This window comes from Erpetoichthys calabaricus, chromosome 8, assembly GCF_900747795.2.
Source record: "Erpetoichthys calabaricus chromosome 8, fErpCal1.3, whole genome shotgun sequence".
In the NCBI taxonomy this organism is placed as follows: domain Eukaryota; kingdom Metazoa; phylum Chordata; class Cladistia; order Polypteriformes; family Polypteridae; genus Erpetoichthys; species Erpetoichthys calabaricus.
Window position 1 is genome coordinate 196,729,891 of NC_041401.2, and position 26,532 is coordinate 196,756,422.

The 26,532-nt window shown below is 41.6% G+C and overlaps 1 protein-coding gene across 1 annotated transcript in view; it reads left to right on the plus strand.

The window, feature by feature from the left end:
• Nucleotides 1-26,532, plus strand: part of slc49a4 (solute carrier family 49 member 4) — a 143,532-nt gene that overhangs the window by 37,186 nt on the left and 79,814 nt on the right. Inside the window, 1 exon segment of the mRNA XM_051930332.1 lies at nt 7,181-7,189. Within this exon segment, the coding sequence (XP_051786292.1) occupies nt 7,181-7,189 (9 nt within the window).

The following is a 26,532-nucleotide window of genomic DNA, read 5'->3' on the forward strand; positions in this document are numbered from 1 at the left end:
GGAATATTCTACGCCTGACATAACATGATGGATCTTGTACTCCAGAAGAAATGATGTGTACCTGTGGGAGATGGAAAACTAATGTGGATATCATCTTTGGATGTTCACCTTCTTGTTGTTATTTTGTAAGCTGGCCAAGTTGTGTTTGCCTTGCTGCCGACTTCTTTTTATGACCATTTCTACGGCTTTCCTGCAAATATCCGATTGCCATTGTACTTCTACTACTACTAAAGTGCCTAAAAAAAAAAAAAAAGTGCAGTAGTCTCCGCAGTTTAAGGTCGCACGACATTGAATCACAGTGGACTTCATTTTCCTTTTTTTGATCCTGATCAGTAGCTGGCTGGACAGACCGATTCTCTGCAGATGGCAACTACACAGAAATCACTGGAAAAGTCTTGTAATATGACAGGGCCTTCAGTTTACAGCACTGTCGAAACCAGTGGCATCTAACTTGGAGGTTAGTCTTTAGCAATGAAGAAGTGTCTACTAATAAGAGGAAGTAAACCTTGCCGATCGACATTACCAATTAAAAGATAAAAGTACAGTGCATCCGGAAAGTATTCCCAGCGCATCACTTTTTCCACATTTTGTTATGTTACAGCCTTATTCCAAAATGGATTCAATTCATTTTTTTCCTCAGAATTCTACACACAACATCCCATAATGACAACGTGAAAAAAGTTAACTTGAGGTTTTTGCAAATTTATTAAAATAAAAAACTGAGAAATCCCATGTCCATAAGTATTCACAGCCTTTGCTCAATACTTTGTCGATGCCCCTTTGGCAGCAATTCCAGCCTCAAGTCTTTTTGAATATGATGCCACAAGCTTGGCACACCTATCCTTGGCCAGTTTTGCCCATTCCTCTTTGCAGCACCTCTCAAGCTCCATCAGGTTGGATGGGAAGCATCGGTGCACAGCCATTTTAAGATCTCTCCAGAGATGTTCAATCAGATTCAAGTCTGGGCTCTGGCTGGGCCACTCAAGGACATTCACAGAGTTGTCCTGAAGCCACTCCTTTGATATCTTGGCTGTGTGCTTAGGGTCATTGTCCTGCTGAAAGATGAACCGTCGCCCCAGTCTGAGGTCAAGAGTGCTCTGGCGCAGGTTTTCATCCAGGATGTCTCTGTACATTGCTGCAGTCATCTTTCCCTTTATCCTGACTAGTCTCCCAGTTCCCCACAGCATGATGCTGCCACCACCATACTTCACTGTAAGGATGGTATTGGCCTGGTGTTGAGCGGTGCCTGGTTTCCTCCAAACGTGATGCCTGGCATTCACACCAAAGAGTTCGATCTTTGTCTCATCAGACCAGAGAATTTTCTTTCTCATGGTCTGAGAGTCCTTCAGGTGCCTTTTGGCAAACTCCAGGCAGGCTGCCATGTGCCTTTTACTAAGGAGTGGCTTCCGTCTGGCCACTCTACCATACAGGCCTGATTGGTGGATTGCTGCAGAGATGGTTGTCCTTCTGGAAGGTTCTCCTCTCTCCACAGAGGACCTCTGGAGCTCTGACAGAGTGACCATCGGGTTCTTGGTCACCTCCCTGACTAAGGCCCTTCTCCCCCAATTGCTCAGTTTAGATGGCCGGCCAGCTCTAAGAAGAGTCCTGGTGGTTTCGAACTTCTTCCACTTACAGATGATGGAGGCTACTGTGCTCATTGGGACCTTCAAAGCAGCAGAAATTTTTCTGTAACCTTCCCCAGATTTGTGCCTCGAGACAATCCTGTCTTGGAGGTCTACAGGCAATTCCTTTGACTTCATGCTTGGTTTGTGCTCTGACATGAACTGTCAACTGTGGGACCTTATATAGACAGGTGTGTGCCTTTCCAAATCATGTCCAGTCAACTGAATTTACCACAGGTGGACTCCAATGAAGCTGCAGAAACATCTCAAGGATGATCAGGGGAAACAGGATGCACCTGAGCTCAATTTTGAGCTTCATGGCAAAGGCTGTGAATACTTATGTACATGTGCTTTCTCAGTTTTTTTAATAAATTTGCAAAAACCTCAAGTAAACTTTTTTCACATTGTCATTATGGGGTGTTGTGTGTAGAATTCAGAGGAAAAAAATGAATTTAATCCATTTTGGAATAAGGCTGTAACATAACAAAATGTGGAAAAAGTGATGAAGCGCTGGGAATACTTTCTGGATGCACTATAAAAGCATGGTACATTTCTTCCTGCTGCGAACTCCAGACCCATGTCCTTCCATGTAGCCATGTACATATATTTATTTATTCCACAGCTCAACCCTGAATTGGATTAAGTGGATTTGAGAATGTTATGTTATTGTGATGTTCAAAAATGGCATATAGCAAGGGTACGTGCCGATGTTGATGCTCAGTAACGCACATGTGCAGTCACTTCTGCAAGACTGTCCCATTATGGTGTCATTGTTATGTGAAGGACATACAATACTGTACAATACAATTTGTTTTTGTATAGCCCAAAATCACACAAGAAGTGCCGCAATGGGCTGTAACAGGCCCTGTCATTTGACAGCCCCCCAGCCTTGACTCTCGAAGAAGACAAGAAAAAACTCTCAATAACAAAAATGAAAGAAACCTTGAGAAAGGCCGTTCAAAGAGAGGCCCTTTTCTAGGTAGGCTGGGCATGCAGTGGGTGTCCAAAAAAAAAAAGGGGGGGATGAATGCAACACAATACACAGAACACAAGTAATCCTCTATACAGTAGTACAATAGGAACATTACAAGGACAGAGCAGAATTCAGCAGTAGACGATATCACATAATAGGATTTGGATTTGTTGGCCACCAAGCTGCTTCCCCCTATTGACCGTTCCACAGCTGAGACCGTACTAGGCCAGCCAATCCAATGAAATAGACCCCTCTACCCAACGATTCCTGCGAGCCTCCATCAGAGATGACATTACCTTAGGCAGGCAAACAACTTGGCAGGAGAGCAGTGGCACCAAGTGCCACATTTGAGTACTGAGAAGAGAATAGGTGAGGGTTAGTAACAAATTAGAACATAAATCATGTTACTTATGTTTTAGTGCTAATGACCAACAACAGAGATGTGGTCTGAACAGTTGATCAGCAGCTCTAGTCAGGATAAGTTAAACTGAAGTGGTAAGTCTTAAGCCTGGATTTGAAAGTTGAGACCAAAGGGGCATCTCTTATAGTAGCAAGCAATGCGGACACTACGTACAAGACATATGGACACTAAGGAAAAAAGAGCAACCATTCTGAATTTGAGCTGAATCTTTTCATCACAAGCAAACAGAAACTGCGAGGTGGCGTGACGGAAGTGTTGAAAATGTAATAAAGATAGTAAGTTGGGTAGATGCAGAGATGAAAGTTGCCTAAGGGTAAACATTTGTACATACAGTAATCCCTCCTCCATCGCGGGGGTTGCGTTCCAGAGCCACCCGCGAAATAAGAAAATCCGCGAAGTAGAAACCATATGTTTATATGGTTATTTTTATATTGTCATGTTTGGGTCACAGATTTGCGCAGAAACACAGGAGGTTGTAGAGAGACAGGAACGTTATTCAAACACTGCAAACAAACATTTGTCTCTTTTTCAAAAGTTTAAACTGCTCCATGACAAGACAGAGATGACAGTTCTGTCTCACAATTAAAAGAATGCAAACATATCTTCCTCTTCAAAGGAGTGCGTGTCAGGAGCACAGAATGTCACATAGATAGAGAAAACAATCTCTAGCAAACAAATCAATAGGGCTGTTTGGCTTTTAAGTATGCGAAGCACCGCAGCAGCAGCTCACACCCCCTCCGTCAGGAGCAGGGAGAGAGAGAGAGAGACAGAGTGAGAGACAGAGTTTGTTTTTCAGTCAAAAATCAATACGTGCCCTTCGAGCTTTTAAGTATGCGAAGCTCCGTGCAGCTTGTCGTTTCAGGAAGCAGCTGCACAAAAGATAGCAACGTGAAGATAATCTTTCAGCATTTTTAGACGAGCGTCCGTATCGTCTAGGTGTGCGAACAGCCCCCCTGCTCACACCCCCTACGTCAGGATCACAGATAGTCAGCGCAAGAGAGAGAGAGAGAAAGAAAAGTAAGTTGGGTAGCTTCTCAGCCATCTGCCAGTAGCGTCCCTTGTATGAAATCAACTGGGCAAACCAACTGAGGAAGCATGTACCAGAAATTAAAAGACCCATTGTCCGCAGAAACCCGCGAACCAGCAAAAAATCCGCGATATATATTTAAATATGCTTACATATAAAATCCGCGATGGAGTGAAGCCGTGAAAGGCGAAGCGCGATATAGCGAGGGATCACTGTATTTGTTAAAAGGTATTTCTATATATTGCTAAGGTTAGAAACAGCAGAAGTGAAATACTATCGAGAATTGGAGCTCAATGTAAAACAATTCTGCCTGTAAATCACGGCAACAAAAAATGACCAGTCGTGTTGGGCCTACAGGTCTGTACTTTTCAAGACAGCTTTATCTTATAATATTCTCATCTCAGAATACAAATACAGTAGTTCAAAATGAAAAAGAGACATCTATAGGGCCTTGTCACATTTTACAGGATTGGAATTGTGAATTTGTTGTAAATAAGAGAGAAGCAAACACATCAGAGTGTTGGGTTCCCAGGGGAAACGCTGTTTAATAGCGGAAAGCAACAGTGAAAAAGTGTGCACAAGGTAAGCGCAACATTGTCTGACGCAAGAGAGCTTCTTCTGGGTGGAAGGTGGTCTTTCAAATGACGGTGTACTTCTCATTTCTGTTGTCTTTTGATTCTGTCAGACCAGAGGAGACAGAGTTAGTGGTCACCCATGCTAGGGTGGGAAAAGTGGATTGCGTTAGTAACTGTGTCTGTTTTCTATTCCTGCTTGTCCTTGTGGTGCAGTGACTCCCACAAAGCATCTGTTTTTGTACACTTTTTTTTTTTTAATTTCTTTCATATTACATTTGATGATAAATTTGACTTAAAAAACGCCCAGGTTTGATTGGGCATTGGGATCAGTGTGTGATGCCTTTTTCCTTCAAATTCTTTTTAGTTTTACTTGGTATTTAATCAGAGTTCAGTAATTTTCACATATTTTCTTTTAGTTTTCTGATCATGAAAAAAATAAAGAAAAAACATTTTTTGTAATAAAAGTGGATCAACAGTTGAGTATCCCCATTCCTCGGCATACTGCTGAATGTCTCACTTTACTGGCAGATTGTTCAAAGACGAGTGCTAGCAGATTGCTCGAGGCGCTTCTCTTGTTCCCCTTCTCTGTGGTAAGCTGTCACTCTGTTGTGAAATTCATCCTCCTTGTGAAACTGCAGCAGTGCCTAAGTCTTTCATTTGTTAGGCAAGCTGCCAGTGAAAGTGTGCAGGCACAGAAAAAGCACTTACTTTATTCGGAAAGATTCAATTTGTGATTCACAGTCTCAGGAGAAACGAGGAACATGGTGAGCTGTGCTGGGCTGCACAACACAACCCACTTCTAAGATGAGTTTTATTCTTACCGACTCTCTCTCCATATATGCATTTAGTTATTTTATATAAAAAATATAAAATATGTGTGTTTGTGTGTATGTGTATACATATATATATATATATATATATATATATAGTGTGTGCTTGGTGTCTGTGGGTGTGGGTTTGTGTGTGTCCTGCGGTGGGTTGGCACCCTGCCCAGGATTGGTTCCCTGCCTTGTGCCCTGTGTTGGCTGGGATTGGCTCCAGCAGACCCCCGTGACCCTGTTCGGATTCAGCGGGTTGGTAAATGGATGGATGGATATATATATATATATATATATATATATATATATATATATATATTTGCAGCTGGAGATCCACGAAGGGAGAAAAAATGAATCACGTATCATAAAGTAGTTTTTATTCCTGAGCTTTCAACCCCTATCAGGGGTCTTCATCAGAGGATAATGCTTAGACTTAAAAGAATCAAAGGCAATATATATCAAAAACATTCATTAATCGGAGCCTACACAGCAGACGCCAAACGAATCAGCAAACAATCGACTTAAATCAGAACCCCCACCCCACCTGGCACTCACTCCCTTATCACCACAACGTGTCAGAAGGTACATCGCGCATCCTGACCAAGTGGGGCATCAGAATAGCACACAAACCCACGAACAATCTGCGCACGGTCCTGTTTAATGCTAAAAACAAGAAATTGACAGCAAAAACACGAAACGCAGTTTATAGTATCCCATGCAATTCTTGCTCAGCGGTATACATAGGACAAACGTCAAAAAGAATCTCAACACGTGTACAGGAACATCGCAATGCCGTCAGAAGAAAGGACGCACTATCTTTGATCTATGCACATACTAAATCGACAGGACACACATTCAACTGGGACAATGTAAAAGTACAATTTAAGGCCAGTACTAAAAGTGCCAGAGAGTTGGCCGAGTCTTGGCTACCAGATGAAAACGCCATCAACAGACACTTGGACATAAATCCAGCATATGCTAACTTAAGAAGAACATGTACATAATAAATAAACTATACAACCCCCCCACCCCCCCCATAGATCATACGGACTTAGTCACCTCCCACCCACCACTTAATGTGTTGCTATATATTGCCTTTGATTCTTTTAAGTCTAAGCATTATCCTCTGATGAAGACCCCTGGCAGGGGTTGAAAGCTCAGGAATAAAACTACTTTATGATACGTGATTCATTTTTTCTCCCTTCATGGATGTCCAGCTGCAAATATGCAAACCGTATCACAGACCTTCTCTTCCATTCATATATAAATATATATATATATATATATATATATATATATATATATATATATATATATATATATATATATATATATATATTTATTGTCGTACATGGCTTGGGGTCAGACCCGACCGGGACTCCTGGAAGGACTAGGTTGTGGCATATTTGTCCTCCGGGCCATGAGGGGGCAACCACCCTGGAGTGGAAGAGGCCCGCGGAAGGGGAGCAGGGAGGCTCAAGACCGTTGGGGCCTCTAGTTACCGCCAGGGGGCGCCCCGAGCCTTATGGAGCCCGGGACTTATTCGCTTCCGCCACACCAATGAAGGATGATCCTTCCAGGATCACCCGGAGTGCTTCCGGGTGCTCTCCTGACGCTTCCGCCACACAGGACGTGACGTCATGGAGAGCAGCTGGAGCTCATCCGGGTAAGGATAAGAGGGGCTGCCTCCCTCCAATCAATGAGCTGGAGTCGGGAGCAGGAGCAGGACGAAGCTCCTGGAGAGAGAGGACAGGTGGCCCAGGGACAAGGAGAGAGAAGGCCCAGGAGTAGGGAGACTGGGGCTAGAAGCATTGTGGAGTTGTGCGGGACTGACCTGTGTTGTTGTTGTGGAGAAGAAAATAAAAGGTATTTTGGATAAAGATGTGGTCTCCGACTGGTGGTGTCCGGGCAATTATCACTATATATATATATATATATATATATATATATATATATATATAAAACACACACATATATATATGTTAGGACTGGGGGGAAATAAAACTAATCACAGTTAATCACATCTAACATTAAAACAGGTAATTATAAAATTAATACATAAATCATGAAGTAAATACACTATCACAAAGTTAATGTAGAGTCAACACAAAGGAATTTTACAAAATGAATGGCGTAGTTTAAATGACCTTAAACCTGAACTTTTAACAAAATACTACTTATGCGAATACAACCTGCATTTGAATGCCTTCCTAAAAGGCAAGTTGAAAAGAAGGCAAAAATAAAATTAATCCAATGTATTAATTCTCCAGTTGGCCTAGCATATGAAACATGGATGTGTACAAATACGATTGAAGCGACTGTTGACTTTGAACGCACTGCTAAAGACTGCTTTTACTCCAAGAATGTGCATCTCTTTATTGGCATACATTAAAAGTTGTGTTAAAACTCCGCAAATGCTATCCTCATTGTTCATCACCATGCACACCATGAACAATTGAAAATTACACTCTACACAAGTGCTGTGTCTGTGAACAGCAATCTCCAAGCTCCTTTTTCCTGCCCCTTCAGACAGTTTAGCACGTCTTAAGAGATTTAATGCTTTTGTTGTTGATAGAATCTTGGTGTGCCTTCAGATTTTTTAGGTTACAAAAATGTGCCATCACAGAAAAACAGTTGGAAACGCAGCTCTGCCTACACCTTTGCTCCTGGCACGCTAAAAAAGATCTCCATATCTGCTATCTCACTTCAGAACTGACACCATGCATTACTTGGGTGGGTTTGTTGTGTTCTTTGCATAAATTAGTGAATATACTACAAACTGGAATAATGGGTAGGGATAATCATTACACTTGTGTTTTGTAGAAGTTTGTCATTATATTAGGGCAGTCAATGCTCTAAGCTACCTAGCAGACCGGAGAGTTCACTACAGGCACTAGAGACTTACTTTGGTTTTAGTGCCACTCAAACATAACTTATTAGCACTTACGTGATATGACATTGAATCAGTCTTCTTACACAAACATGAATGGAAATAAAAGAAAGAGAGTGTCATTTTTACCTTCACCTTCTCTCTAGCATTTCACCAGGACTGCCAGAACTCCCCTGTACCTGTAGAATGTCAGTATGTATAAATCAAGAGAAGGAACACCAGTGCGAGAAGGAACACCAGTGCTACACATTGACATGTGGTGTATCATTGTGAACAGCCTAATACGAAATTGTAAACCTTTAAATGAAAATTTTATTTAATCAAATTTTTAAAGGTAGTGAATAAATACGGTACTGGATGTGTATGCAATTCTTTAAGTACACACTTAACTTATTTGTATTATTTTGTAATGTTAAAAAAAACAAAAAAAAAACATGAAAATGCCACCCTGACCAAAGCACCGTCTGAGATGTTCACCTCGTAGCTGGCCATGGATGTGACAATATTTTTTAACATGTTAAACAGGCCACATTAATTGCAATAATTAACACGTTAACTTTCCCAAGACTAATATATATGTGTGTTGTAGATTTCATTTTAATGCCAAATACACACAATATCACATAGTGACAAAGTGGACCCATGTTTTCAAAAAGGTTGGCAGATTTACTGAAATCTCTCATTCCTGTTAAGTATGTAAACACGTGACACTCCAGATTGTGCTCAGGTGCTTCCAGTTTGCTTCAGTTCTCCTTGAGATACGTCAAGACTTGATATGGAGCCCACCGGTGGTAAATTGACTTGGTTTGGACATCCTTTAGAAAGGCACATATGTACAGTACCTGTGCATAAAAAGTCCCACAATTGATACCGCAAAACCAAGCCCTGAAGTTCAAGGAACCTCAGTGGACAAATTGTGTTGAGACACAGATGAAGACAAGGGGTTCAAGTGTTCCCAGGGCACAGTAGCCCATATAATTGTGAAATGAAAGAAGTAGGAAACCACCAGGACTCTTCCTACTAAGGCAAGGAAAGACATGGTCAGGGAGGTGACTAAGAATCCAGCTTTCACTCTACCAGAGCTTCACACGCCCTCTGCAAAGATGGATGAAAGACGACCATCTCAGCAGCAATCTTATCACTCCTTCGTTTATGGTTAAGTGGTTAGAGGGAAGCCACTCTTGAGTAAAAGGCATATGACAGCCTGCTTGGACTCTGAGAGGAGGAGGAAAAAGATTCTGTGGTCTGATGAGAAAAACTTTGAACTCCAAACACTACTGTATGTTTTACAAAGTCCAAACACTGCTCATATGGAGAAGCATAGTGGTGTCAGTGTCACACTATGGCAGGGACAGGAAGACTGGTCAGAATTAAGGGAATCATGAATTCAGCCAAATTAAGAGAAGGCCTTGAAGAGTGTACACCATCTCAGATTTGGGCCGTTAAATGATCAGAAGCAAACAGCTAACAGAATGCAGGAGAGGTTTTCGGACTGTTCTCGAGTGATCCAGCCAAAGCTCAGATCATGGAGAGACTAAAGATGGCAGTTCACAGATGCTTCCCATCTAGTTAAACAGAGCCTGAAGGGATTTGGCGGGAAGAATAAGAATAAATGCCCAAATCCAGGTGTGCAAATCTTGTAGAGACTTACCCAGGAAGATTTGAAGCCAGCATTGCTGCCAATGGGGCTTCTACAAAGTAGTGGATGAAGGGTCTGAAATTTTTAGGACTGAGACATTTCAGTTTTTAATAAATTTGCAAACCTTTCTATACTACAAACCTTTCTGGAAACATGTTGTCACTTAGTCATTATGTGTTATTGAGCATATTATTGATAGGCAAAAATGACAAATTTATCAATTTGAAATTCAATCTACAACACAGTAACGCAAGGAGAAAGAGAAAGGGTCTGAATACTGTGAGTGCACTGTGTGTGTGTGTTTGTGTGTATATATGTATATATGTGTGTGTGCATATATATATTTATTTATTTATATATATATATATATATATATATATATATATATATATATATAATATATGGAAGAGAAGGTACGGTTATGATACGGTTTGCATATTAGCAGCTGGAGATCCACAAAGGGAGAAAATGAATCACATATCATAAAGTAGTTTTTATTCCTGAGCTTTCAGCCCCTACCAGGGGCCTTCATCAGAGGATAATGCTTAGACTTATAAGAATCAAAGGCAATATATGGCAAACATTATGTTGGGGGAGGGGGCTAAGCCACTGTGATGGGGGTGGGGGGGGGGTATTGGTTGTAAAGATTTTATTTATTATGAGCATGTTCTTCTTAAGTTTGCATATGCTGGGTTTATGTCCAAATGGCTGTTGATGGCGTTCTCATTTGATAGCCAAGATTCAGCCATGTAAAGATTTTATATATATATATAAAATATGTCTGTGTGTGTGTGTGTGTGTCTGCATATATGTTTTTATATATATATATATATATGTAACAAAGTGAATATACAGAGCCTAGTAATATTGTTACAGTCGTGAGTACGCTTTTCATTAAGTTGCCTAAAAAATGAATTCACAGAACACGGTCAGTCAATGTTAAGAAATACGTTTAAAAATGCTCAAAAGTAATCAAGAGTAAAAAAAAAAACCAAAAACATTAATACCGTAACTACCACAAATAAGTTTGTTATGACACAAAAATGGTTTATAACACAAAAATGGCTTTACTACGGCACATAATGACTTCTGTTGCACCCACCATTGTCAAGTCCCAGATGTTCCACTAATTCCAGTCCACCGAAATGAAGGAATGAGCTGAAAGAAAAGAACTCTGGGATCAAAATTTTGAAAGACGTAGATTTGAGAAAACCGTCAAAAGACCATTTCAGTGTCTTTGAATGCCTCTTGGTGGTGCTGTGAGACCTGCTAATGCACCAGTAAGTCCCTGACACACCATGAATGAGTTAGAGAAGTCACTCAGGTAGGTCACCATCAGGCCTTCCATTACATGAAGAGCTTTCCAGAGGTCTCTAGCTATGAAGGAGGATGCTGGCATTTTTCAACAGATGGAGTTTGCATCAGGGTGGAGGTCCAGAACAGAAGCCCCTTCTGAAGAAGCCTCCTAGGAATTCTTCTGTGACTTTTAGTGCACACGAGGTGTGATGAGGTCAAAGTGCAGCACTGTGGTTTCAGTGCAAAGGGCTGTGTGGAGTGTCAGTCCTGTTGACGCCAGCAGCACATCTTCACTAGTATAATGACATTCTTATTTGTGTTTGCTTGTGTAGCTACAAGCAGGCATAACTAGCAATAACTAGAATGGGAGGATCGCAGTAAAATCAAATACAACCTACTGAAAAGATAATATTGGGCAGAAATTGTGTTCCGTATGTCTGTTATTAAATTTTTTAGTATAGGTGGCTTCCTTTGGGTATGAGGTGGGTGTGAGGGAGCTGGTGAGCGTCCCCTATGGTTCTCACCAGATATGAGTGAATTGAAACAAATACCAGAATGAGTGAAACCTGAGGCATCGCTTCACACCATCACCAGCTGCTTCAAAGCAAAGTGGCTACGGCGTTGTTGGTTTTCTGACCCAGTACCTGGATTCCTCATGTGAGTTTGCCGCAGTGTTCTTTTTTTCTTGTTGTGTTTTACTGCTTTTCACCCAAGTCGCTTTTCTCTCATTTCATTGCTGACAGCTCTCTACATGTTTCTGGGGACTTTCTGATTTTTCTTCCGTTGTCAAATGGACTCCTCAGGCTGAATTCCAATGCGATGTTTAACCTTCTCCTCACCTCACGTCTATCATGGGACTTTTTTCTTTTTTTTTTCCCGTTTGTCCTGTCCATATAGAGTGCAGTTGTTCCTCATTTATGCGCTGGCCCACAATGCATTGTGCAGTGCACTTGACGCAGTGTTTTTTTAGGGTAGTTTGCTTGCTTCTTTGCAAAGCAAACCACTTTTGAATCTGGATGTCATCGGCCTGAAGCCTCCCTTGTGTGCCTTTTTTATGCACACCTATTTCAAGGTAAGGTCTTTCTGCTCACCCGTCATGGCATCATAGAGTGGCAACACTACATGAAAAAATCCATTATAATTTTGACAGGACTGGACGGTGGAAACATGAATTCAAAACCTTTTTAACAGGCAGAGGTCAGAAGCTCCAAATGTTAACCAAAGTGAAAATATGAGGATTAGTCGATCATTATCCACACTTTCGAGATCATTTGTGTGGCCGTACAGCTGTGCCCCCACCCATATGGAAACATGGGGTGTTTGTGATCACAGTGGTAAGGATTTGATCGTGATCAGTCCGTGTCTCTTGTTGTTTCCATGGCTGCTCCGCTCTCCGTTTAGCATTGATATGCATTAATAAGCAGAGCAGAGAGAGCAGTGGTCCACATATTATTAAGTAATAATATGTCGCAACCTGCCATTGTCTTGCGGTAGCAATGAGCATAGCAACCACAAAACAATTCAAAATGATGGCAGCCAAAAGGAAAACAAAATGGCAGCACAACAAGACTTAAAATGTTTTTAATGAACTGAAAATGACCCCACATTTTAAAACTGATTTCAGATTCCATATACTTGGGAACTGCTAAAAAGAAAAAAAAAACAGCACAGAAATAGCGTGGAGTAATTTCAGACAAGGGGTCAAAATTTAAGTTTATTAGCTTAGTAGACACTTTTATCCAAAGCGACTTGCAAAGTAATAGAGTAGACATCAGTCAGGGGGACTGACCAGCACAAGTGAAGAGCTCAAAACAAAATACAACAAGTTCCAGAACGTTAGACAGAAATTCACCAAACCAGAGACACTCTTTAAACACATTGAGGTGCAGACCCAGTGACTCCTATGTGGGTAAGGTTTGCACTTAATACGTGCCGTTCCAGGATGCCAGTGGGGTGATCTGCAGAGAGGAGCGACATGTGCCCACCTTGGCTGGTCGAACACCAGACGTGTCACCGCAATTTGTCTTCAGTCCAAATCTTAAGCAGTCCAGATCTTCACTCAAAGCTTCTTGAAATAGGAGGCCTGTGTTAACATGAAAAAATGACAAGTTATTTTCTTGTGAAATTGTTTTCATTTTTTTTTCTTAGTAATAAGCATCTCATCCATTTCGCATATGCGTCATTTACCATAGTGCGCCATGGATGGGTGACTGCCTTTCAGCACTGGCATTCCACATAAAGCTGGCTGGCTGTCCTCTACCCTTCAGCTGAACTGACAGCTCTAAATAAGCCTGATTGAAATGCTCCAGCTGCCACTTTGGAGCCGATTGCTGTTGGGAGAGGCTTCAGTTCCCTGTGACCCTGACCAGGATAAGACTGAAGAAAGTACAGGGGGGGCAGAAGAGTTGACAATTTGAGATTCAGAACCTTTAGTAAAGAGCTTAGAGAGTTGCAAACGCTTTCTCATTGTGACCCATCAAAAGGAGTGTAATTACACCAAAAGAAGTCCTGAAGCATCTGACGCTGACTGTCAGATGTTGTCCGGTCTTTGGCAAAATTCTGGTGTACCTGGTGGTAGGGCCACCTGTACTTGTGAAACAGTGTCACAGTTTTCAGAGAAGACAAAGCTGTAATAAAGCTGTGACCGTTGTTAGCCGACAGGGGCTTCATTCGGGTCTCTGAAATGCATTAATAGGCATTTGCCTAAATCCTGCTGAAACTTTCAACAGAAACCCAAAGTGTTTCCTAATGATGGAATTTTGATACAATGTGCAGAGGGTTATGTGACTTAAAGAAAGAGTGCACCTGAAAAATCAAGGTTTTATTACCATTTTTTTTACTGTCATAAAAATGTCTTTGGATGAGACGATTCTGTGCTTTTCAGTCAGGCGTTTCATTTTTAGCATTTTGCACATTAGGACCAAAGCCTCTATAATGAAAGTCAATGATCCGAAGATGAATGCTGAATAAAACGACAAAATGTGCGTGCAGCGCCTTCAAAGATAAGTCGTAAACCCTCATGAAGTTCTGCATGCCTGCATGCCCATAACGACAAAGCAGAGGTTGTTATGTTTGCTAATTTTCACGTCTTTTTAAAGTTTGCAGCTGATGCCATTTTGATGTTCCTTCTCCAAATGGGAAGACCAAACTCCAGGAACACAACCCAAAAAAAAAAAAAAAATCTAACAGTAATTTTTAATTAAACTAATTTATTAGTTGCACAATTAGCCAGAATAAGGGATAGTCAACCTAATATATAAAGAGCTGGGGACACCACAGAAAGACCCTTTGTAAAAGGAGCAAGAAATTGCTAATAGCAGCAGTTACAGAAAGACAAAAACAATCCAACATGTTGACAAAACAAAACAAACATCTTTTCCTTGACAAAAACAATTCCTAAACCAAAAACTACTAACGATATTTAATTAAATCAGTTCATAATTGTGAGTGATTAATTAAGGAACAAGGAATAATCTAACTAATATAAAAACAGTAGGGACACTGCAGAAAGAACCTTTACAAACAAACAAAACACCACTGCTAATAATATTTAAAGAAAGACAAATAAAAATGAACCAATCTTGACAAAATCAAAACTAAATCTTTTCTTGGCAATGTTCTTACTTTACTAAATTTACTACTGTTATGAAAATCAAGAAATTGAAGGTTATTGTAGTCAAAAAATGAAATCAAGAGTCAAAAATACCGAGAAACAAAATGAAACTGAGCAATCAAAACCATCAGGCAAGACAAAGATTGAGAGTCAAAGAGCAAAGCATTCGTAACCTGACACCGGGGCCTACTCTCACCTCAGAGTACTGCACCCTCCACCCATCCTTCTGCTGATACCAGCGCAGGAGAGAGAAACCTCCCCCCACAAACACCCCTCCCCATACCCCCCACCCATAATATAGCAGCCCAGGTAAGCAGAGAGCTGAGGAGACTTCGTGCCAGCAAAGCAGTGGGTCCAGATGGAGTATCGCCACGACTGCTGAAGGTCTGTGCATCAGAGCTGGGGGGTCCTCTACAGCGCATCTTCAACCTGAGCCTGGAACAGGGGAGAGTCCCAAGGCTTTGGAAAACATCTTGCATCACCCCCGTCCCAAAGGTATCACGTCCTAGTGAGCTGAATGACTTCCGGCCTGTCGCTCTGACGTCACATATGATGAAGACCATGGAGCGGCTTCTGCTTCACCACCTGAGGCCACAGGTCCGCCACGCCCTCAACCCTGTGCAATTCGCATACCAGGAAAAGGCGAGAGCGGAGGATGCCATCATCTATATGCTACACCGATCACTCTCCCACTTGGACAGAATCAGTGGTGCAGTAAGAATTATGTTTCTGGACTTCTCTACCGCCTTCAAAACCATCCAACCTCTGCTCCTCAGGGACAAGCCAACAGAGATGGGAGTAAATTCATACCTGGTGGCATGGATCGTGGACTATCTTACAGACAGACCTTAGTATGTACGTCTCGGGAACTGCAGGTCTGACATTGTGGTCAGCAGCACAGGAGTGCCGCAGGAGACTGTACTTTCTCCGGTCCTGTTCAGCCTATATACTTTGGACTTCCAGTACAACTCAGAGTCCTGCCACGTGCAAAAGTTCACTGACGACACTGCTGTCATGGGCAGGAGGAGGAGTATAGGGACCCAATCAAGGACTTTGTTAAATGGTGCGACTCAAACCACCTACTCCTGAACACCACCAAAACCAAGGAGCTGGTGGTGGATTTTAGGAGGACCAGGCCACTCATGGACCCATGATCATCAGAGGTGACTTTGTGCAGAGGATACAGACCTATAAATACCTGGGAGTGCAGCTGGATGATAAACTGGACTGGACTGCTAATACTGATGCTCTGTGCAAGAGAGGACAGAGCCGACTATACTTCCTTAGAAGGCTGGCGTCCTTCAACATCTGCAATAAGATGCTGCAGATGTTCTATTAGACAGTTGTGGCGAGCTCCGTCTTCTACGCAGTGGTGTGCTGGGGAGGCAGCATAAAGAAGGACGCCTCACGCCTGGACAAACTGGTGAGGAAGGCAGGCTCTATTGTAGGCACGGAGCTGGACAGTTTGACATCTGTGGCTGAGCGACGGGCGCTGAGCAGACTCCTGTCAATCATGGAGAATCCACTGCATCCACTGAACAGGATCGTCTCCAGACAGAGGAGCATCTTCAGCGACAGACTGCTGTCACCATCCTGCTCCACTGACAGACTGAGGAGATCGGTCCTCCTCCACACTATGCGACACTTCAGTTCCACCCGGGGGGTAAACGTTAACATTATACAAAGATATTGTCTGTTTAACATGCATTGTTATCACTATTTAACTTAATATTGTTTCTTTATCAGTATGCTGCTGCTGGAGTATGTGAATTTCCCCTTGGGATTAATAAAGTGTGTGTGTGTGTGTGTGTGTCTGTGTGTCTGTCTGTCTGTCTGTCTATCTATCTATCTATCTATCTATCTATCTATCTATCTATCTATCTATCTATCTATCTATCTAGAAGCGCCCTTCCAGTAGTGATGAGCGTTTTTGTATTTTCCGAGGAATAACCTGAATGTGCAGTCTGTGCCATGTTTATACATAGTGATGCATGACGTCATGAATATGATATTGCATAAATAACAAAATTCAACATGGTGACAAATAACGACTTTATTTCAATTCAAAATGTAAAGCAAACATTAGGAATTCAATTCTATATGTTCACAAACTGTGTATATGTTACACATCCAAAATACAAAACTCAAGATAAGTATTCTGTCTGTAGAGGAATAAATGGCAGACAAGAGTAGATGGAACCAGGAGATTCAGTGTGGTCAAGAAGCCAAGAGTCCAGTTCCTTGAACTGACGTCATATGGAAACGCTAAGGACAAGCACAGTAAAGGACTGAGAACACTAGAAAGATTTGTTGAATTGTAGCCATGATGTAGGACAACCCACAAGTGCACCTTTATAATTTTGGGACAGTGACATCATGTGTCACCCTCTTCCAGTCCCCTCTGCCTGGAGCAGCCATAAACAATTGGACCACAAAATGGCAACACCAACAGAAAACAAAATGTCACCATGGACAGACATAAATACAAATAAACAAAAATAAAATAAAGTGACAAAAACTGATTTTACAATTTAAAAAATCCCTCTTCTGTCTGCGCACAGACTGAGTTTAAGAGCAGACTAGAAGGAGACAAAGGGTCAAAACACAAATATTAAAGCAGAATGAGAGAGAAAAATTCATGGTCACAAAATCCAGAGCAGAAGCTGGAAACTTGGGACTGGGAATCTTTGAGAGAGCAATTTGAAAAGGGGTTTGGAATCCACAGCTCCATTAAAGATGACCTTTTATCTCATTGCTTCATTATCTGAAGGTCCCAATCTCTGAGGACTGGACCCTAGCAGCACGTGTTAAGAGTTAATGAAAGCCAGCATTGATTGGTATGGCTGGTTAGTGCTCCCACCCCAGACGTGGCCAACACTGTTGAGGTTCTGTTTTCTGTGCACCATCAAATCTTTTGTGGCCCAGAATAGATCAATATTTCTCAGACCTTTGCTTGTTTCTTTTCTAATATTTTTGTTTAAAAGAAGTCTCTCCCATTTGCAGCAGTAATCGGTTACAAATTCAGAAAATTTACAGATCCTGTAGCCATCCAGGATTTCAGTTTGACACCCCAGTCTAACTAGAAGTCAAGCCTTTCAATCGATATGTTTGTTGTCTTTGCATGTGGGAATACCTGCTCAAGAAAAAGGGGGCCTATGCAGAAAATGACAGTGAGGAACAGCAGCCAAGGCCAGCTCTTCAGCTTCCCTCGATGTACAAGACAATTAAGTTTTTAATGAAAAGGACAAGAAGAAGAGATGGAGAAAAGAGTTTAGCCAAGGGTCATTACAAAAAATGAAACCAATCTGTTGACAAAACAGAAAAGTACAAGACAAAAATCGAAGGTAGTAGCATCACCACACCAACACTGGTTTTATTTTAATCTCAGATACTTAACGGATGTGTGCACTGACCCTTAAATGGTGCTCCGGTGACATCACATGCACCGCTTTCTGGGGACAATCATCATGGAACCACTGTCATAGATGTATAGGCCCTCTACTGTCACATGTACAGAGTCCAATGGAGTTCTTACTTGTAGGTGCTAATCCACGTGTAGCATGTCATACTCTCCAGTGCCTTGATTAGTGATTACCTTATCTCGAAGCTTCTGTCATGGTGAAACTAAACTACCACCTCAAAACTTCTGAATGAATTAAAATGAAAGGAAAAAAAGGACACAGAGACACAACTAAGGATAAATGGGAAAGGACAAAAGCAAAAATGGGAGCAGAAGGTGGAGTCGAGTAGGAAGATGGAAGCAAACGCTGACACCTGAGTGCAAAAACGACTGACTTCCTACCCTTCTTTCTTCGCTTATTCCCCTCAATTTTGGTTTAATGTCTTTGGCATGTTTAAAAGATGAATTTGATTCCCTATTTTTCCAATGGCATATTTCTCCCAATTTGAAAATTACATTTACTGCTGTCACATTGTGAAGTTGAGTGCAAGAGGCACATCCATTGTAATCACATTAATCATTACATTAATCAGTGATACATTTGTTATTTGTTAAAAAGAAGTTTCAGTCTGAAGGTGTATCAAATGCATTATACTGGTATCCACTAAGACTGTCAAAAATGTTTAGTTATAGTCCACTCCAGAACTGTTGCCTCCCCTCCTGAGAATGAGTTCAACATTCACGTGCAGTACGTGATGCTCTGGCATGACAAAATGTTAACAAATGTTTAAGCCTTAGGCGTTTTTATTTATTTATTTTCTTTGGATGCCGAAAAGAACAAAACAGGATTTGCCTTTAAAAGTTAACCACATCCAATCCACAATCCAAAAGTGGTAATCCAAGAAATACCAGAAGAGAATTACACTTCATATAACGAACTGCTCACAGTGCTCAGCGTATCAGTATTATGGCGTGATGAGAGGAGCCCACTGTCCAAGTCACACTCTAAACTCGGCACAAACACTCCGCATAGGGCCGGCTCATTAGCTTCAGAGTGTGTCCCCAGATATAACCCACAGCTAAAGGCTGACACTCCTTGAGCCTTAAGAATAACCTGGACACATGGAAGCTAAATGCACTTTCCAGTCAACGATACTTCACTCTCACCGTGATGTTCAGCCTGCAAACCCAGTAGGAAAAGAAAGTGGCAATCTTCTCAGCATCAGGTACCCCGTATTTCTTTGGATATCCATCACACTACATACACTGAAAAGACAAAGTATAGAAATAGGCAAAGTGGTATTCATTGAAATGGAATAATACCAGTAATAGAAAATGTCAGTAGATACCAGTCGTAGAAAGCTGCAGTGTCCAAAGAGGATGTTGTCCTGGTCAGCTTTTGAATTCTGCTCTGTTATCTACAACGTGTCTCTGGATGATGGAGAGAGAGGGGGACAGAGAGTCCAAACGTATGCCACTCCTTTAGGTTTCCTGTCACATCTCATGGACCAATGGGATTGTCCTGATTCAATTAGCAGTCCTGTTTAGCAATAACTCAGTCCTCCATCTCTTGCCTTCTTTTGTTCCTGTCGCCATTTTATCCAACATCTAAAGGATGGACTAGGTCATACAGTGATGGTAAGGAGAGGATCCACATATGTGATTAGGCCACAGATGGCTGTCACTTGTCCTAAAGCAGAACTTGTGACAGAGTGGAGACTTGCTGCAGTTCTGAAATTCTGCTTTTATCAACAGCACCACAACTGGCTTCCCTTTTGACTGACTTAGAAAGCCAGAAGAAGGAATTATGTCATTAATAAAATATAAATAAATCTTAACAATAAACGTGAAAAATGAGTCATTGAAGGTTAACAAAAGCAACCACAGAACAGAAAATGCGTACAAACCAAAGTAAGCCCCAGGTCAGTGCATCCATGAGGAAGCAGTCCAGACCAGTCACCATGCCTCCTCTTACGTGAATAAGTGTGTTGTAATATTCTTCTTTGTATTTATTGTGTTGTAATATTCTTCTTTGTACTCTTAAATGTTCCACACACCAAGCTGCTATCCTTAGACCTGTGTTAAAAGTCAAAGATGCTGAAATCATTTCCTTGAAACTGAATGAAATGGCAGGGTGTCGCCCATGACATGTTGTAGCAGTTTATGAAACAGAAAGCAGTATTGGATTATTAAGGCTGGTTTTCTGTGCCAAACAAGCCCTGGGCTGCAACATCAATTCCATGGCTTTTACTGCGCCAACCCCAGGCTCTTTGATTTTCTTCATCTCCAAGCCCAACGTGGAGGTCATTGCGGTCAGCGCCCTGTGGTCATGTGCGACTCTGTTGTGAAAGGTGCACTTTGTGGAACTGCAATGGCAAACCCTGAACTGTTAATCTGTTAGGCACCAGGGAAGGGGTGTCTGATTGTAAGAATGAGATCTTTGCTTTCCAGCGCACGCTTTTTCTACTTGATGAGTGTGTTTTCTTTCCTGCCTTCTGCTTTAGAAATTCTAGGCACGTAGGGATCTGTGGAGCTGTGTTAGGGCCAGTGATCTGCTGCCATTGCTGATTTGTTACTGCTGTACAGCCTGGCAGTTTATTTACATGTTTCAAATCCTAAACTGAAAAAAGTGAAAAGGCACAAACCATCTTAATGCAAACTCTTTTACTGTATGTTCTCCATGTAAAGTAATATCATACTTTGAGGTGCCTTTTGCATTGGCTTTAATTACACTAATTTGGCTTGAAAACAGAACAGGTTTTTGTTCTTTTTCCTGTTGTTGCCCCCCTAGATCTGAGCCTCCAGAGGGATGCTGTTTACTCACATGGGGTGGGGGGCACATCCCAATTCCCAGATGTTGCTTGCCTGCATTGCTCTTCTGTTTCCGGTAATGTGTTATTACAGTTCTAGACGTCCAAGACAAAAGCCTAAGAGCATTGAGGGGGGACTTGATTTGGTGGCCTCACCTGAGCCTTATTAGACGAGAGCTCAAGGAGGTGCTTTTGAGACTTGGCACATGTATGCAAAGTTAATCCTCCATGGAGGGTTTAGTCCGTGACGTTTTGGTTTGGGGCCAAACCTATGGACGATTATTTGTGCCATAATTAAATGCAATCCAAAGTATTAGCTGTATTGAAATGGAGTACATATGCAAGTCAGTGGCACGGTTTAAACATAATTAACAGCATATCAACCAAATGATCGATTGCTTTTCCCTACGGTACATAATTTTGTGCTAGTTTTAAAATGTAATACAGAAGTGCATTTTATTTTACTTCATGTTCAAAGGTCACATGTCATAAATAACAGAAAAGCAGAGACTGCATTTCGCTTAGCGTTGGCTCAGCATGTATTGCATTCTGATTTGAGACCACCCTTTAATCAGGCCAAAGCTAAAAGTAATCAAATGACCAATTGGTGTCTTAAGGTGGCGCAAGGGACATCAACAGTCGGGGAAAGAGGCGATCCTCTTCTAAATGTTTCTGTATACTGGCGCCGAGCAAAAGTTGAGTCAGTATGGTCTGTGGAGTGGTTAACTGAAATGGCGTAAAGTCTGTTTTACGTTGCCCTGTTAAAGTTTGCTCTTGCGTTGTCTTATTAAAGTTATTTTCTTGTTACGTATGTTAAAGTAAGTAGTGCAGTTACAGTTTCAAAGTGTGGGTTGTTAACGAGTTTAACTAAATACTGAATATACTCAAAACATTTGTTAGCATCACCGAGCTTGGTTTCTTCGTAGCTTTTGGTTCATACCCTCTGTGATAACCAGATATTTTATCGTTTCTCCCTTCTTTCGACACGTAAGAAAATTAAATTGTCATTTAGATCGCCAGCTTCCACCTGTTCAATGAGACGGCCGATTCCCTGCCTTATCAACTCCCCGTTCACCTTCTTTACACGCACACACCTCCAACCCCAGCTGTTGACACCCATTGCCCCACCTTTTGACGCAGATTGGTCATTTAATTACTTTTAGCTTTAGCACGTTTAAAGTGTGCTCTCAAGTTAAAATGCAATTCACACGAAGCTGCCGCTAAGTGAAATGTGATACATCTGACTTTTCTTTTAGTTATTCAGTCCTACCTATGAACCGTGAATTACAGTGCAGTGTGCTTTTCTATTACATTTGAAGCTGACGTGAAAACTGTGTGCCGTAGTGAAAAACAGTTATCATTTGGTTGATATGTTTTTAATTACGACGCAATAAAACTGGGCCAAAATGAAATATCCCAGGTGCAGATGTATTGTATTTCAACATAATTAATATGTTGGATTGCATTTAATCTGAGATGAAGACTGGACTCCTTTGTGTGTGTCTCTCCAGACAATCCTTGGGTACCGTTGGTTTGACTTTGTGTTGCTTATGGAGTCCTGAATGAGGCACATGATCTGCATAGTGAGGGAGCGTCAGTTACGGCACTACAGCCAACTGGCGCGTTTCCCCCGAGGGTGATCCGACTTGTAAGATCCTCATTGTTGGGGACCCGAGTGGCTGGACCAGGCCAAGGGGTCGCCCACGTAACACCTGGCTGCGGCAAATAGAGGGTCATTTCCGGAGGGTGGGACTGGACCGCGTGTCTGCCTAGGGGGTTGCCAACCGGGATCCGAGTTGTTTCGTCATGTAGTGGGTACGGCAACATGCTGTACCAGTGCAGGCTCCCCGACTTGACTTGACTTGACTTGATTGCATTTAACTTTGGCACAAGTAATCTTCATACAAACCTTTCCTCCGGGCTCATTTGTTTAGTGGCCGTGCCACGCTGTTTGATTCATAGAGGAGGGGAGCATGTAAGTTGTCAGTATGATATGTTTAAGGTAATTAGGAGAAAAGACATTGTCAGCCTCAGAAATGGGGTCAAAAACCGAGAGATCCAAAAAAAAATATCACACCTCAGAATGAAACGAGAGTTGAAAGTCATAGTTAAAAAAAATAACAAGGCAAAGGTGTGAGCACCAAGATGACTACCAAGAGATCCATTTGGAGAAATAACTGGTTCAACAGCAAGAGTTGTGTTTCTGCAAACTCAGTTGAGGAAGTCCTGTGAAAGACGACCTTTTAACTTGTTGCATCGTGACCTCTGAGGACACAGGTCTGACAACGATGGCTGATGTCTTAATGATGGGAGACACCAAATAGCAGTGAAAATGGCACAAAATAATTCACAAAACAAAAATGATTCAGTCAACTGACATCCAAACGAGTGGTAAGTCAAGAACGTTGGTAAAGAAGGAAAAATGAGTTGTTAAAAAAACAGTTCCTAACAACAGGGACGACAAAAGTGACGATTTTCTTTGTCAAGCCGCTGCTGTCTTCTTTTCTTCAGATGTTGATAAGTTCCCTGATGGCCGTCTTCTAAATTATTTTTGGGCATACCCGCTATTTTTTCACCCTTTCTTGTAATCTCAGACTAAGACAATTGGGGTAAAGGCTTATGTTAGCTTTTTGGTAACGTTGTTTTTACTCTTTAGCCGGTGTCTATAGATTTTCCAGAAGCTTCTAACATGTTTTAGCCTGTTAGGATTCTATACATTTTTTCCAACAAAGTAATGGATCACACCACCACCTGCCACCACATATACAGAGTTCTATGCACCACCTGTCACAAAAGGTGACAGCAGCGCACTAAACATTCATTGTAGCCGACTTTAGCTTATTAAGCCGCCCTGAATTGGCCTGGTATGGGCCGACCGCTGTGTGTCTGAGTGTGAGAGAGAGAAAGATGTGCTGGCGCCCCCTTCAGGGCGCATCTACACGTCTGCTTCTCTGCAAATGGATACGCGGCTGGCTCACAGTATTTTTCAGGCTATCATTACTAGTGAGATCCATCCTGAGACATTTTCATGTTTGTGTTGTTCCTCTTAGTTAAAAGAACTGCTTGACCGCTTGACACTGCTAAATTACACCAAAACGGCGAATTGGAAAAGTGCGGCAGATGAGAACACGGCTCAAATGCAACTCGCGTTCTTATCAGACCCGCAGGCACAATCAATTACTTTGACTGATTGCTGTGGGCTTAGAGTTCAAGATCGTTCTTTCTTTTAATCTTTTACTTCAGTTTTTGCTGTTTATAATTATTAAGGGTTTAATGTAAAAATGAAAAGGCTTCAGAAATCTGAATATTCTTTGACGTTTTGATTGTATGTTTAAGGTCCTGTCTGTTAAGTGTCTAAAAGAAAGGACGAATATTTGTTGAACACGTGAATTTTTTTTTTATTATTCTTTTGTAAGAACTTCATATCCAAAGTGAGATATTTTTCAATTACATTGTAGCGGAGAGGATGCCCTTGCGGCATCTCTGTGCATCCCAAATAACACCAAGGTGCCCAAAATGTGTGTCAGATGGCGCAATTATTATAAAAATAACTCGGGGGAGGGAGAGATGGGAGGAACAAACAAAGATAAAATGAAATTCTCAGGATCGTCCTACACAGGCACAGTGCTGTGAAAAAGTTTGTGCCCCCTGCCAAATGTCTCTGTGTTTACAAATTCTACACAATAAATGGCCTCAGCCCTTTAGACATAATGCAGTATGAGAAAGGGACCCTGCGAGAACACACAGTGCTGCTTTTAAATCGGGACTTTCTAAATTCAAGGAACTAAACTATCCAATGCCCCTCCACCCCATCACTCATGAGAAAAACTAATTGCCCCCATAGTTTCAACACTTGCTTGTGGCTAAAATCGTCTTATAATAAGATGTCAGTCTTCATCACATTGTCCCCTCTTCCTTGCAGAACTGCTTTAATTCAGACAGGTTTACAAACATACAATACATCTCTTTTGGTTTCAAGTCAGGAGGTTGGCTAAGCCAGTATAAAACTTACATTTTATTTCTCCAAAGCTATTCATTTGTTGATTTACAATTTGCACTTTGCCTCCTTGTCCTGCTGCGTAACCCAATGATCTTTCCTGAACAGATGATCAGACATTCTCATTAAGAATATTCTGGTCAAGTGGGAATTCCTGGTTACTTCAGTAATGGCAAGTTTTCCAGACCATTCCCATTCCATCACACCAGTACTGCCATTATATTTTGCCAGGTCTAATGTGTCATCTGCTTTTGATTGATCTCACCATAGCACATTATTCCAAAACACTTCATGTACTTCTGGGTGTTTGTTTGCACTGATGTTCTTCTTGAATATCAGAGGGTTCCTTCTTGCTTTTCTCCTGTCAATCCTATATTTCCTCCATCTCTTTCTTATTGTGAAGGCATGAACACTGTCCTTAGATGTGGCTAGAGAGGCCTGCAGTTCTTTGGATGTTTATCAGGGATCCTTTTTGACTTCTTCAATGAGTAATCACTGCACCCTTGAGGTTGTTTTGGCAGGCTAGCCTTTCCTAGGAATTTTCACCACTATTCTGATGTTCTTTTATGAAAATTAGAGACATTCAAAAAATTGTGAGGAGAACAGGCCATTCGGTCCATCGAGCTCATGCATCCCTACCTATAGTACCTTCGATTGTCTAAAATAACAACAAGTCGAGATCTGAAGATCACTAAAGATCTCTAAAGTCCTACTGTCCACTGCAGTACTTCATCATTCGTTCCATGTGTCTATGGTTCCTTGTGTGAAGAAGAACACTCTAACAAGCTTCCGATGTAAGTAAAAATAGTTTTTCCAAAGTAATAAGAAAGGCTTTGAAACAGAATCTGCTCTTCAAAACCCTAAAATAACTCCAAGCATGTGTAAAAAGCTTCAGTAAATACCACACAAAGACTTCCAACCCCCAGTGCCAAATGGACAGGTCAGGCCACACAAGTGCTTACACAGCCAAGAATAGTGCAAGGCCGATTGGTCCACCCCTCAGCTGGAGACAGGCTGGCTGCCTACAGCACAAAGATCATCTTCACTGGCGACAAGAAGCAAAGTTTTAATAGATGAGCTATTACATTGAGCAGGTGATGGAAAACCGTGAAGAACTGCTTAAGAAGACAAAGCGGAGAGTTGTTCTAAACATTTTAATAAGCTCACTTGCAGAGGGTGGCTTATGACTTATTTTGCACAACATCTGTGCCTCACTGGCCCTTAACTCATAAATGTCACTGCATGACAGCAACGTGCAGTTATGGTTAGACCTGCTGAAGATTGTATTGTTGTTACTCATGTTATGATTGGCATGTGATCCCTAGCACATTGCATTGTCGTGATATGATACCTGTGACATGATCACAGACTGTCTGTATAACATGGCCAGCTCTTGAGATGATCATTTCTTTTCAATTCACTCCTAAACAGACTAAATAACAGGCTTGTCC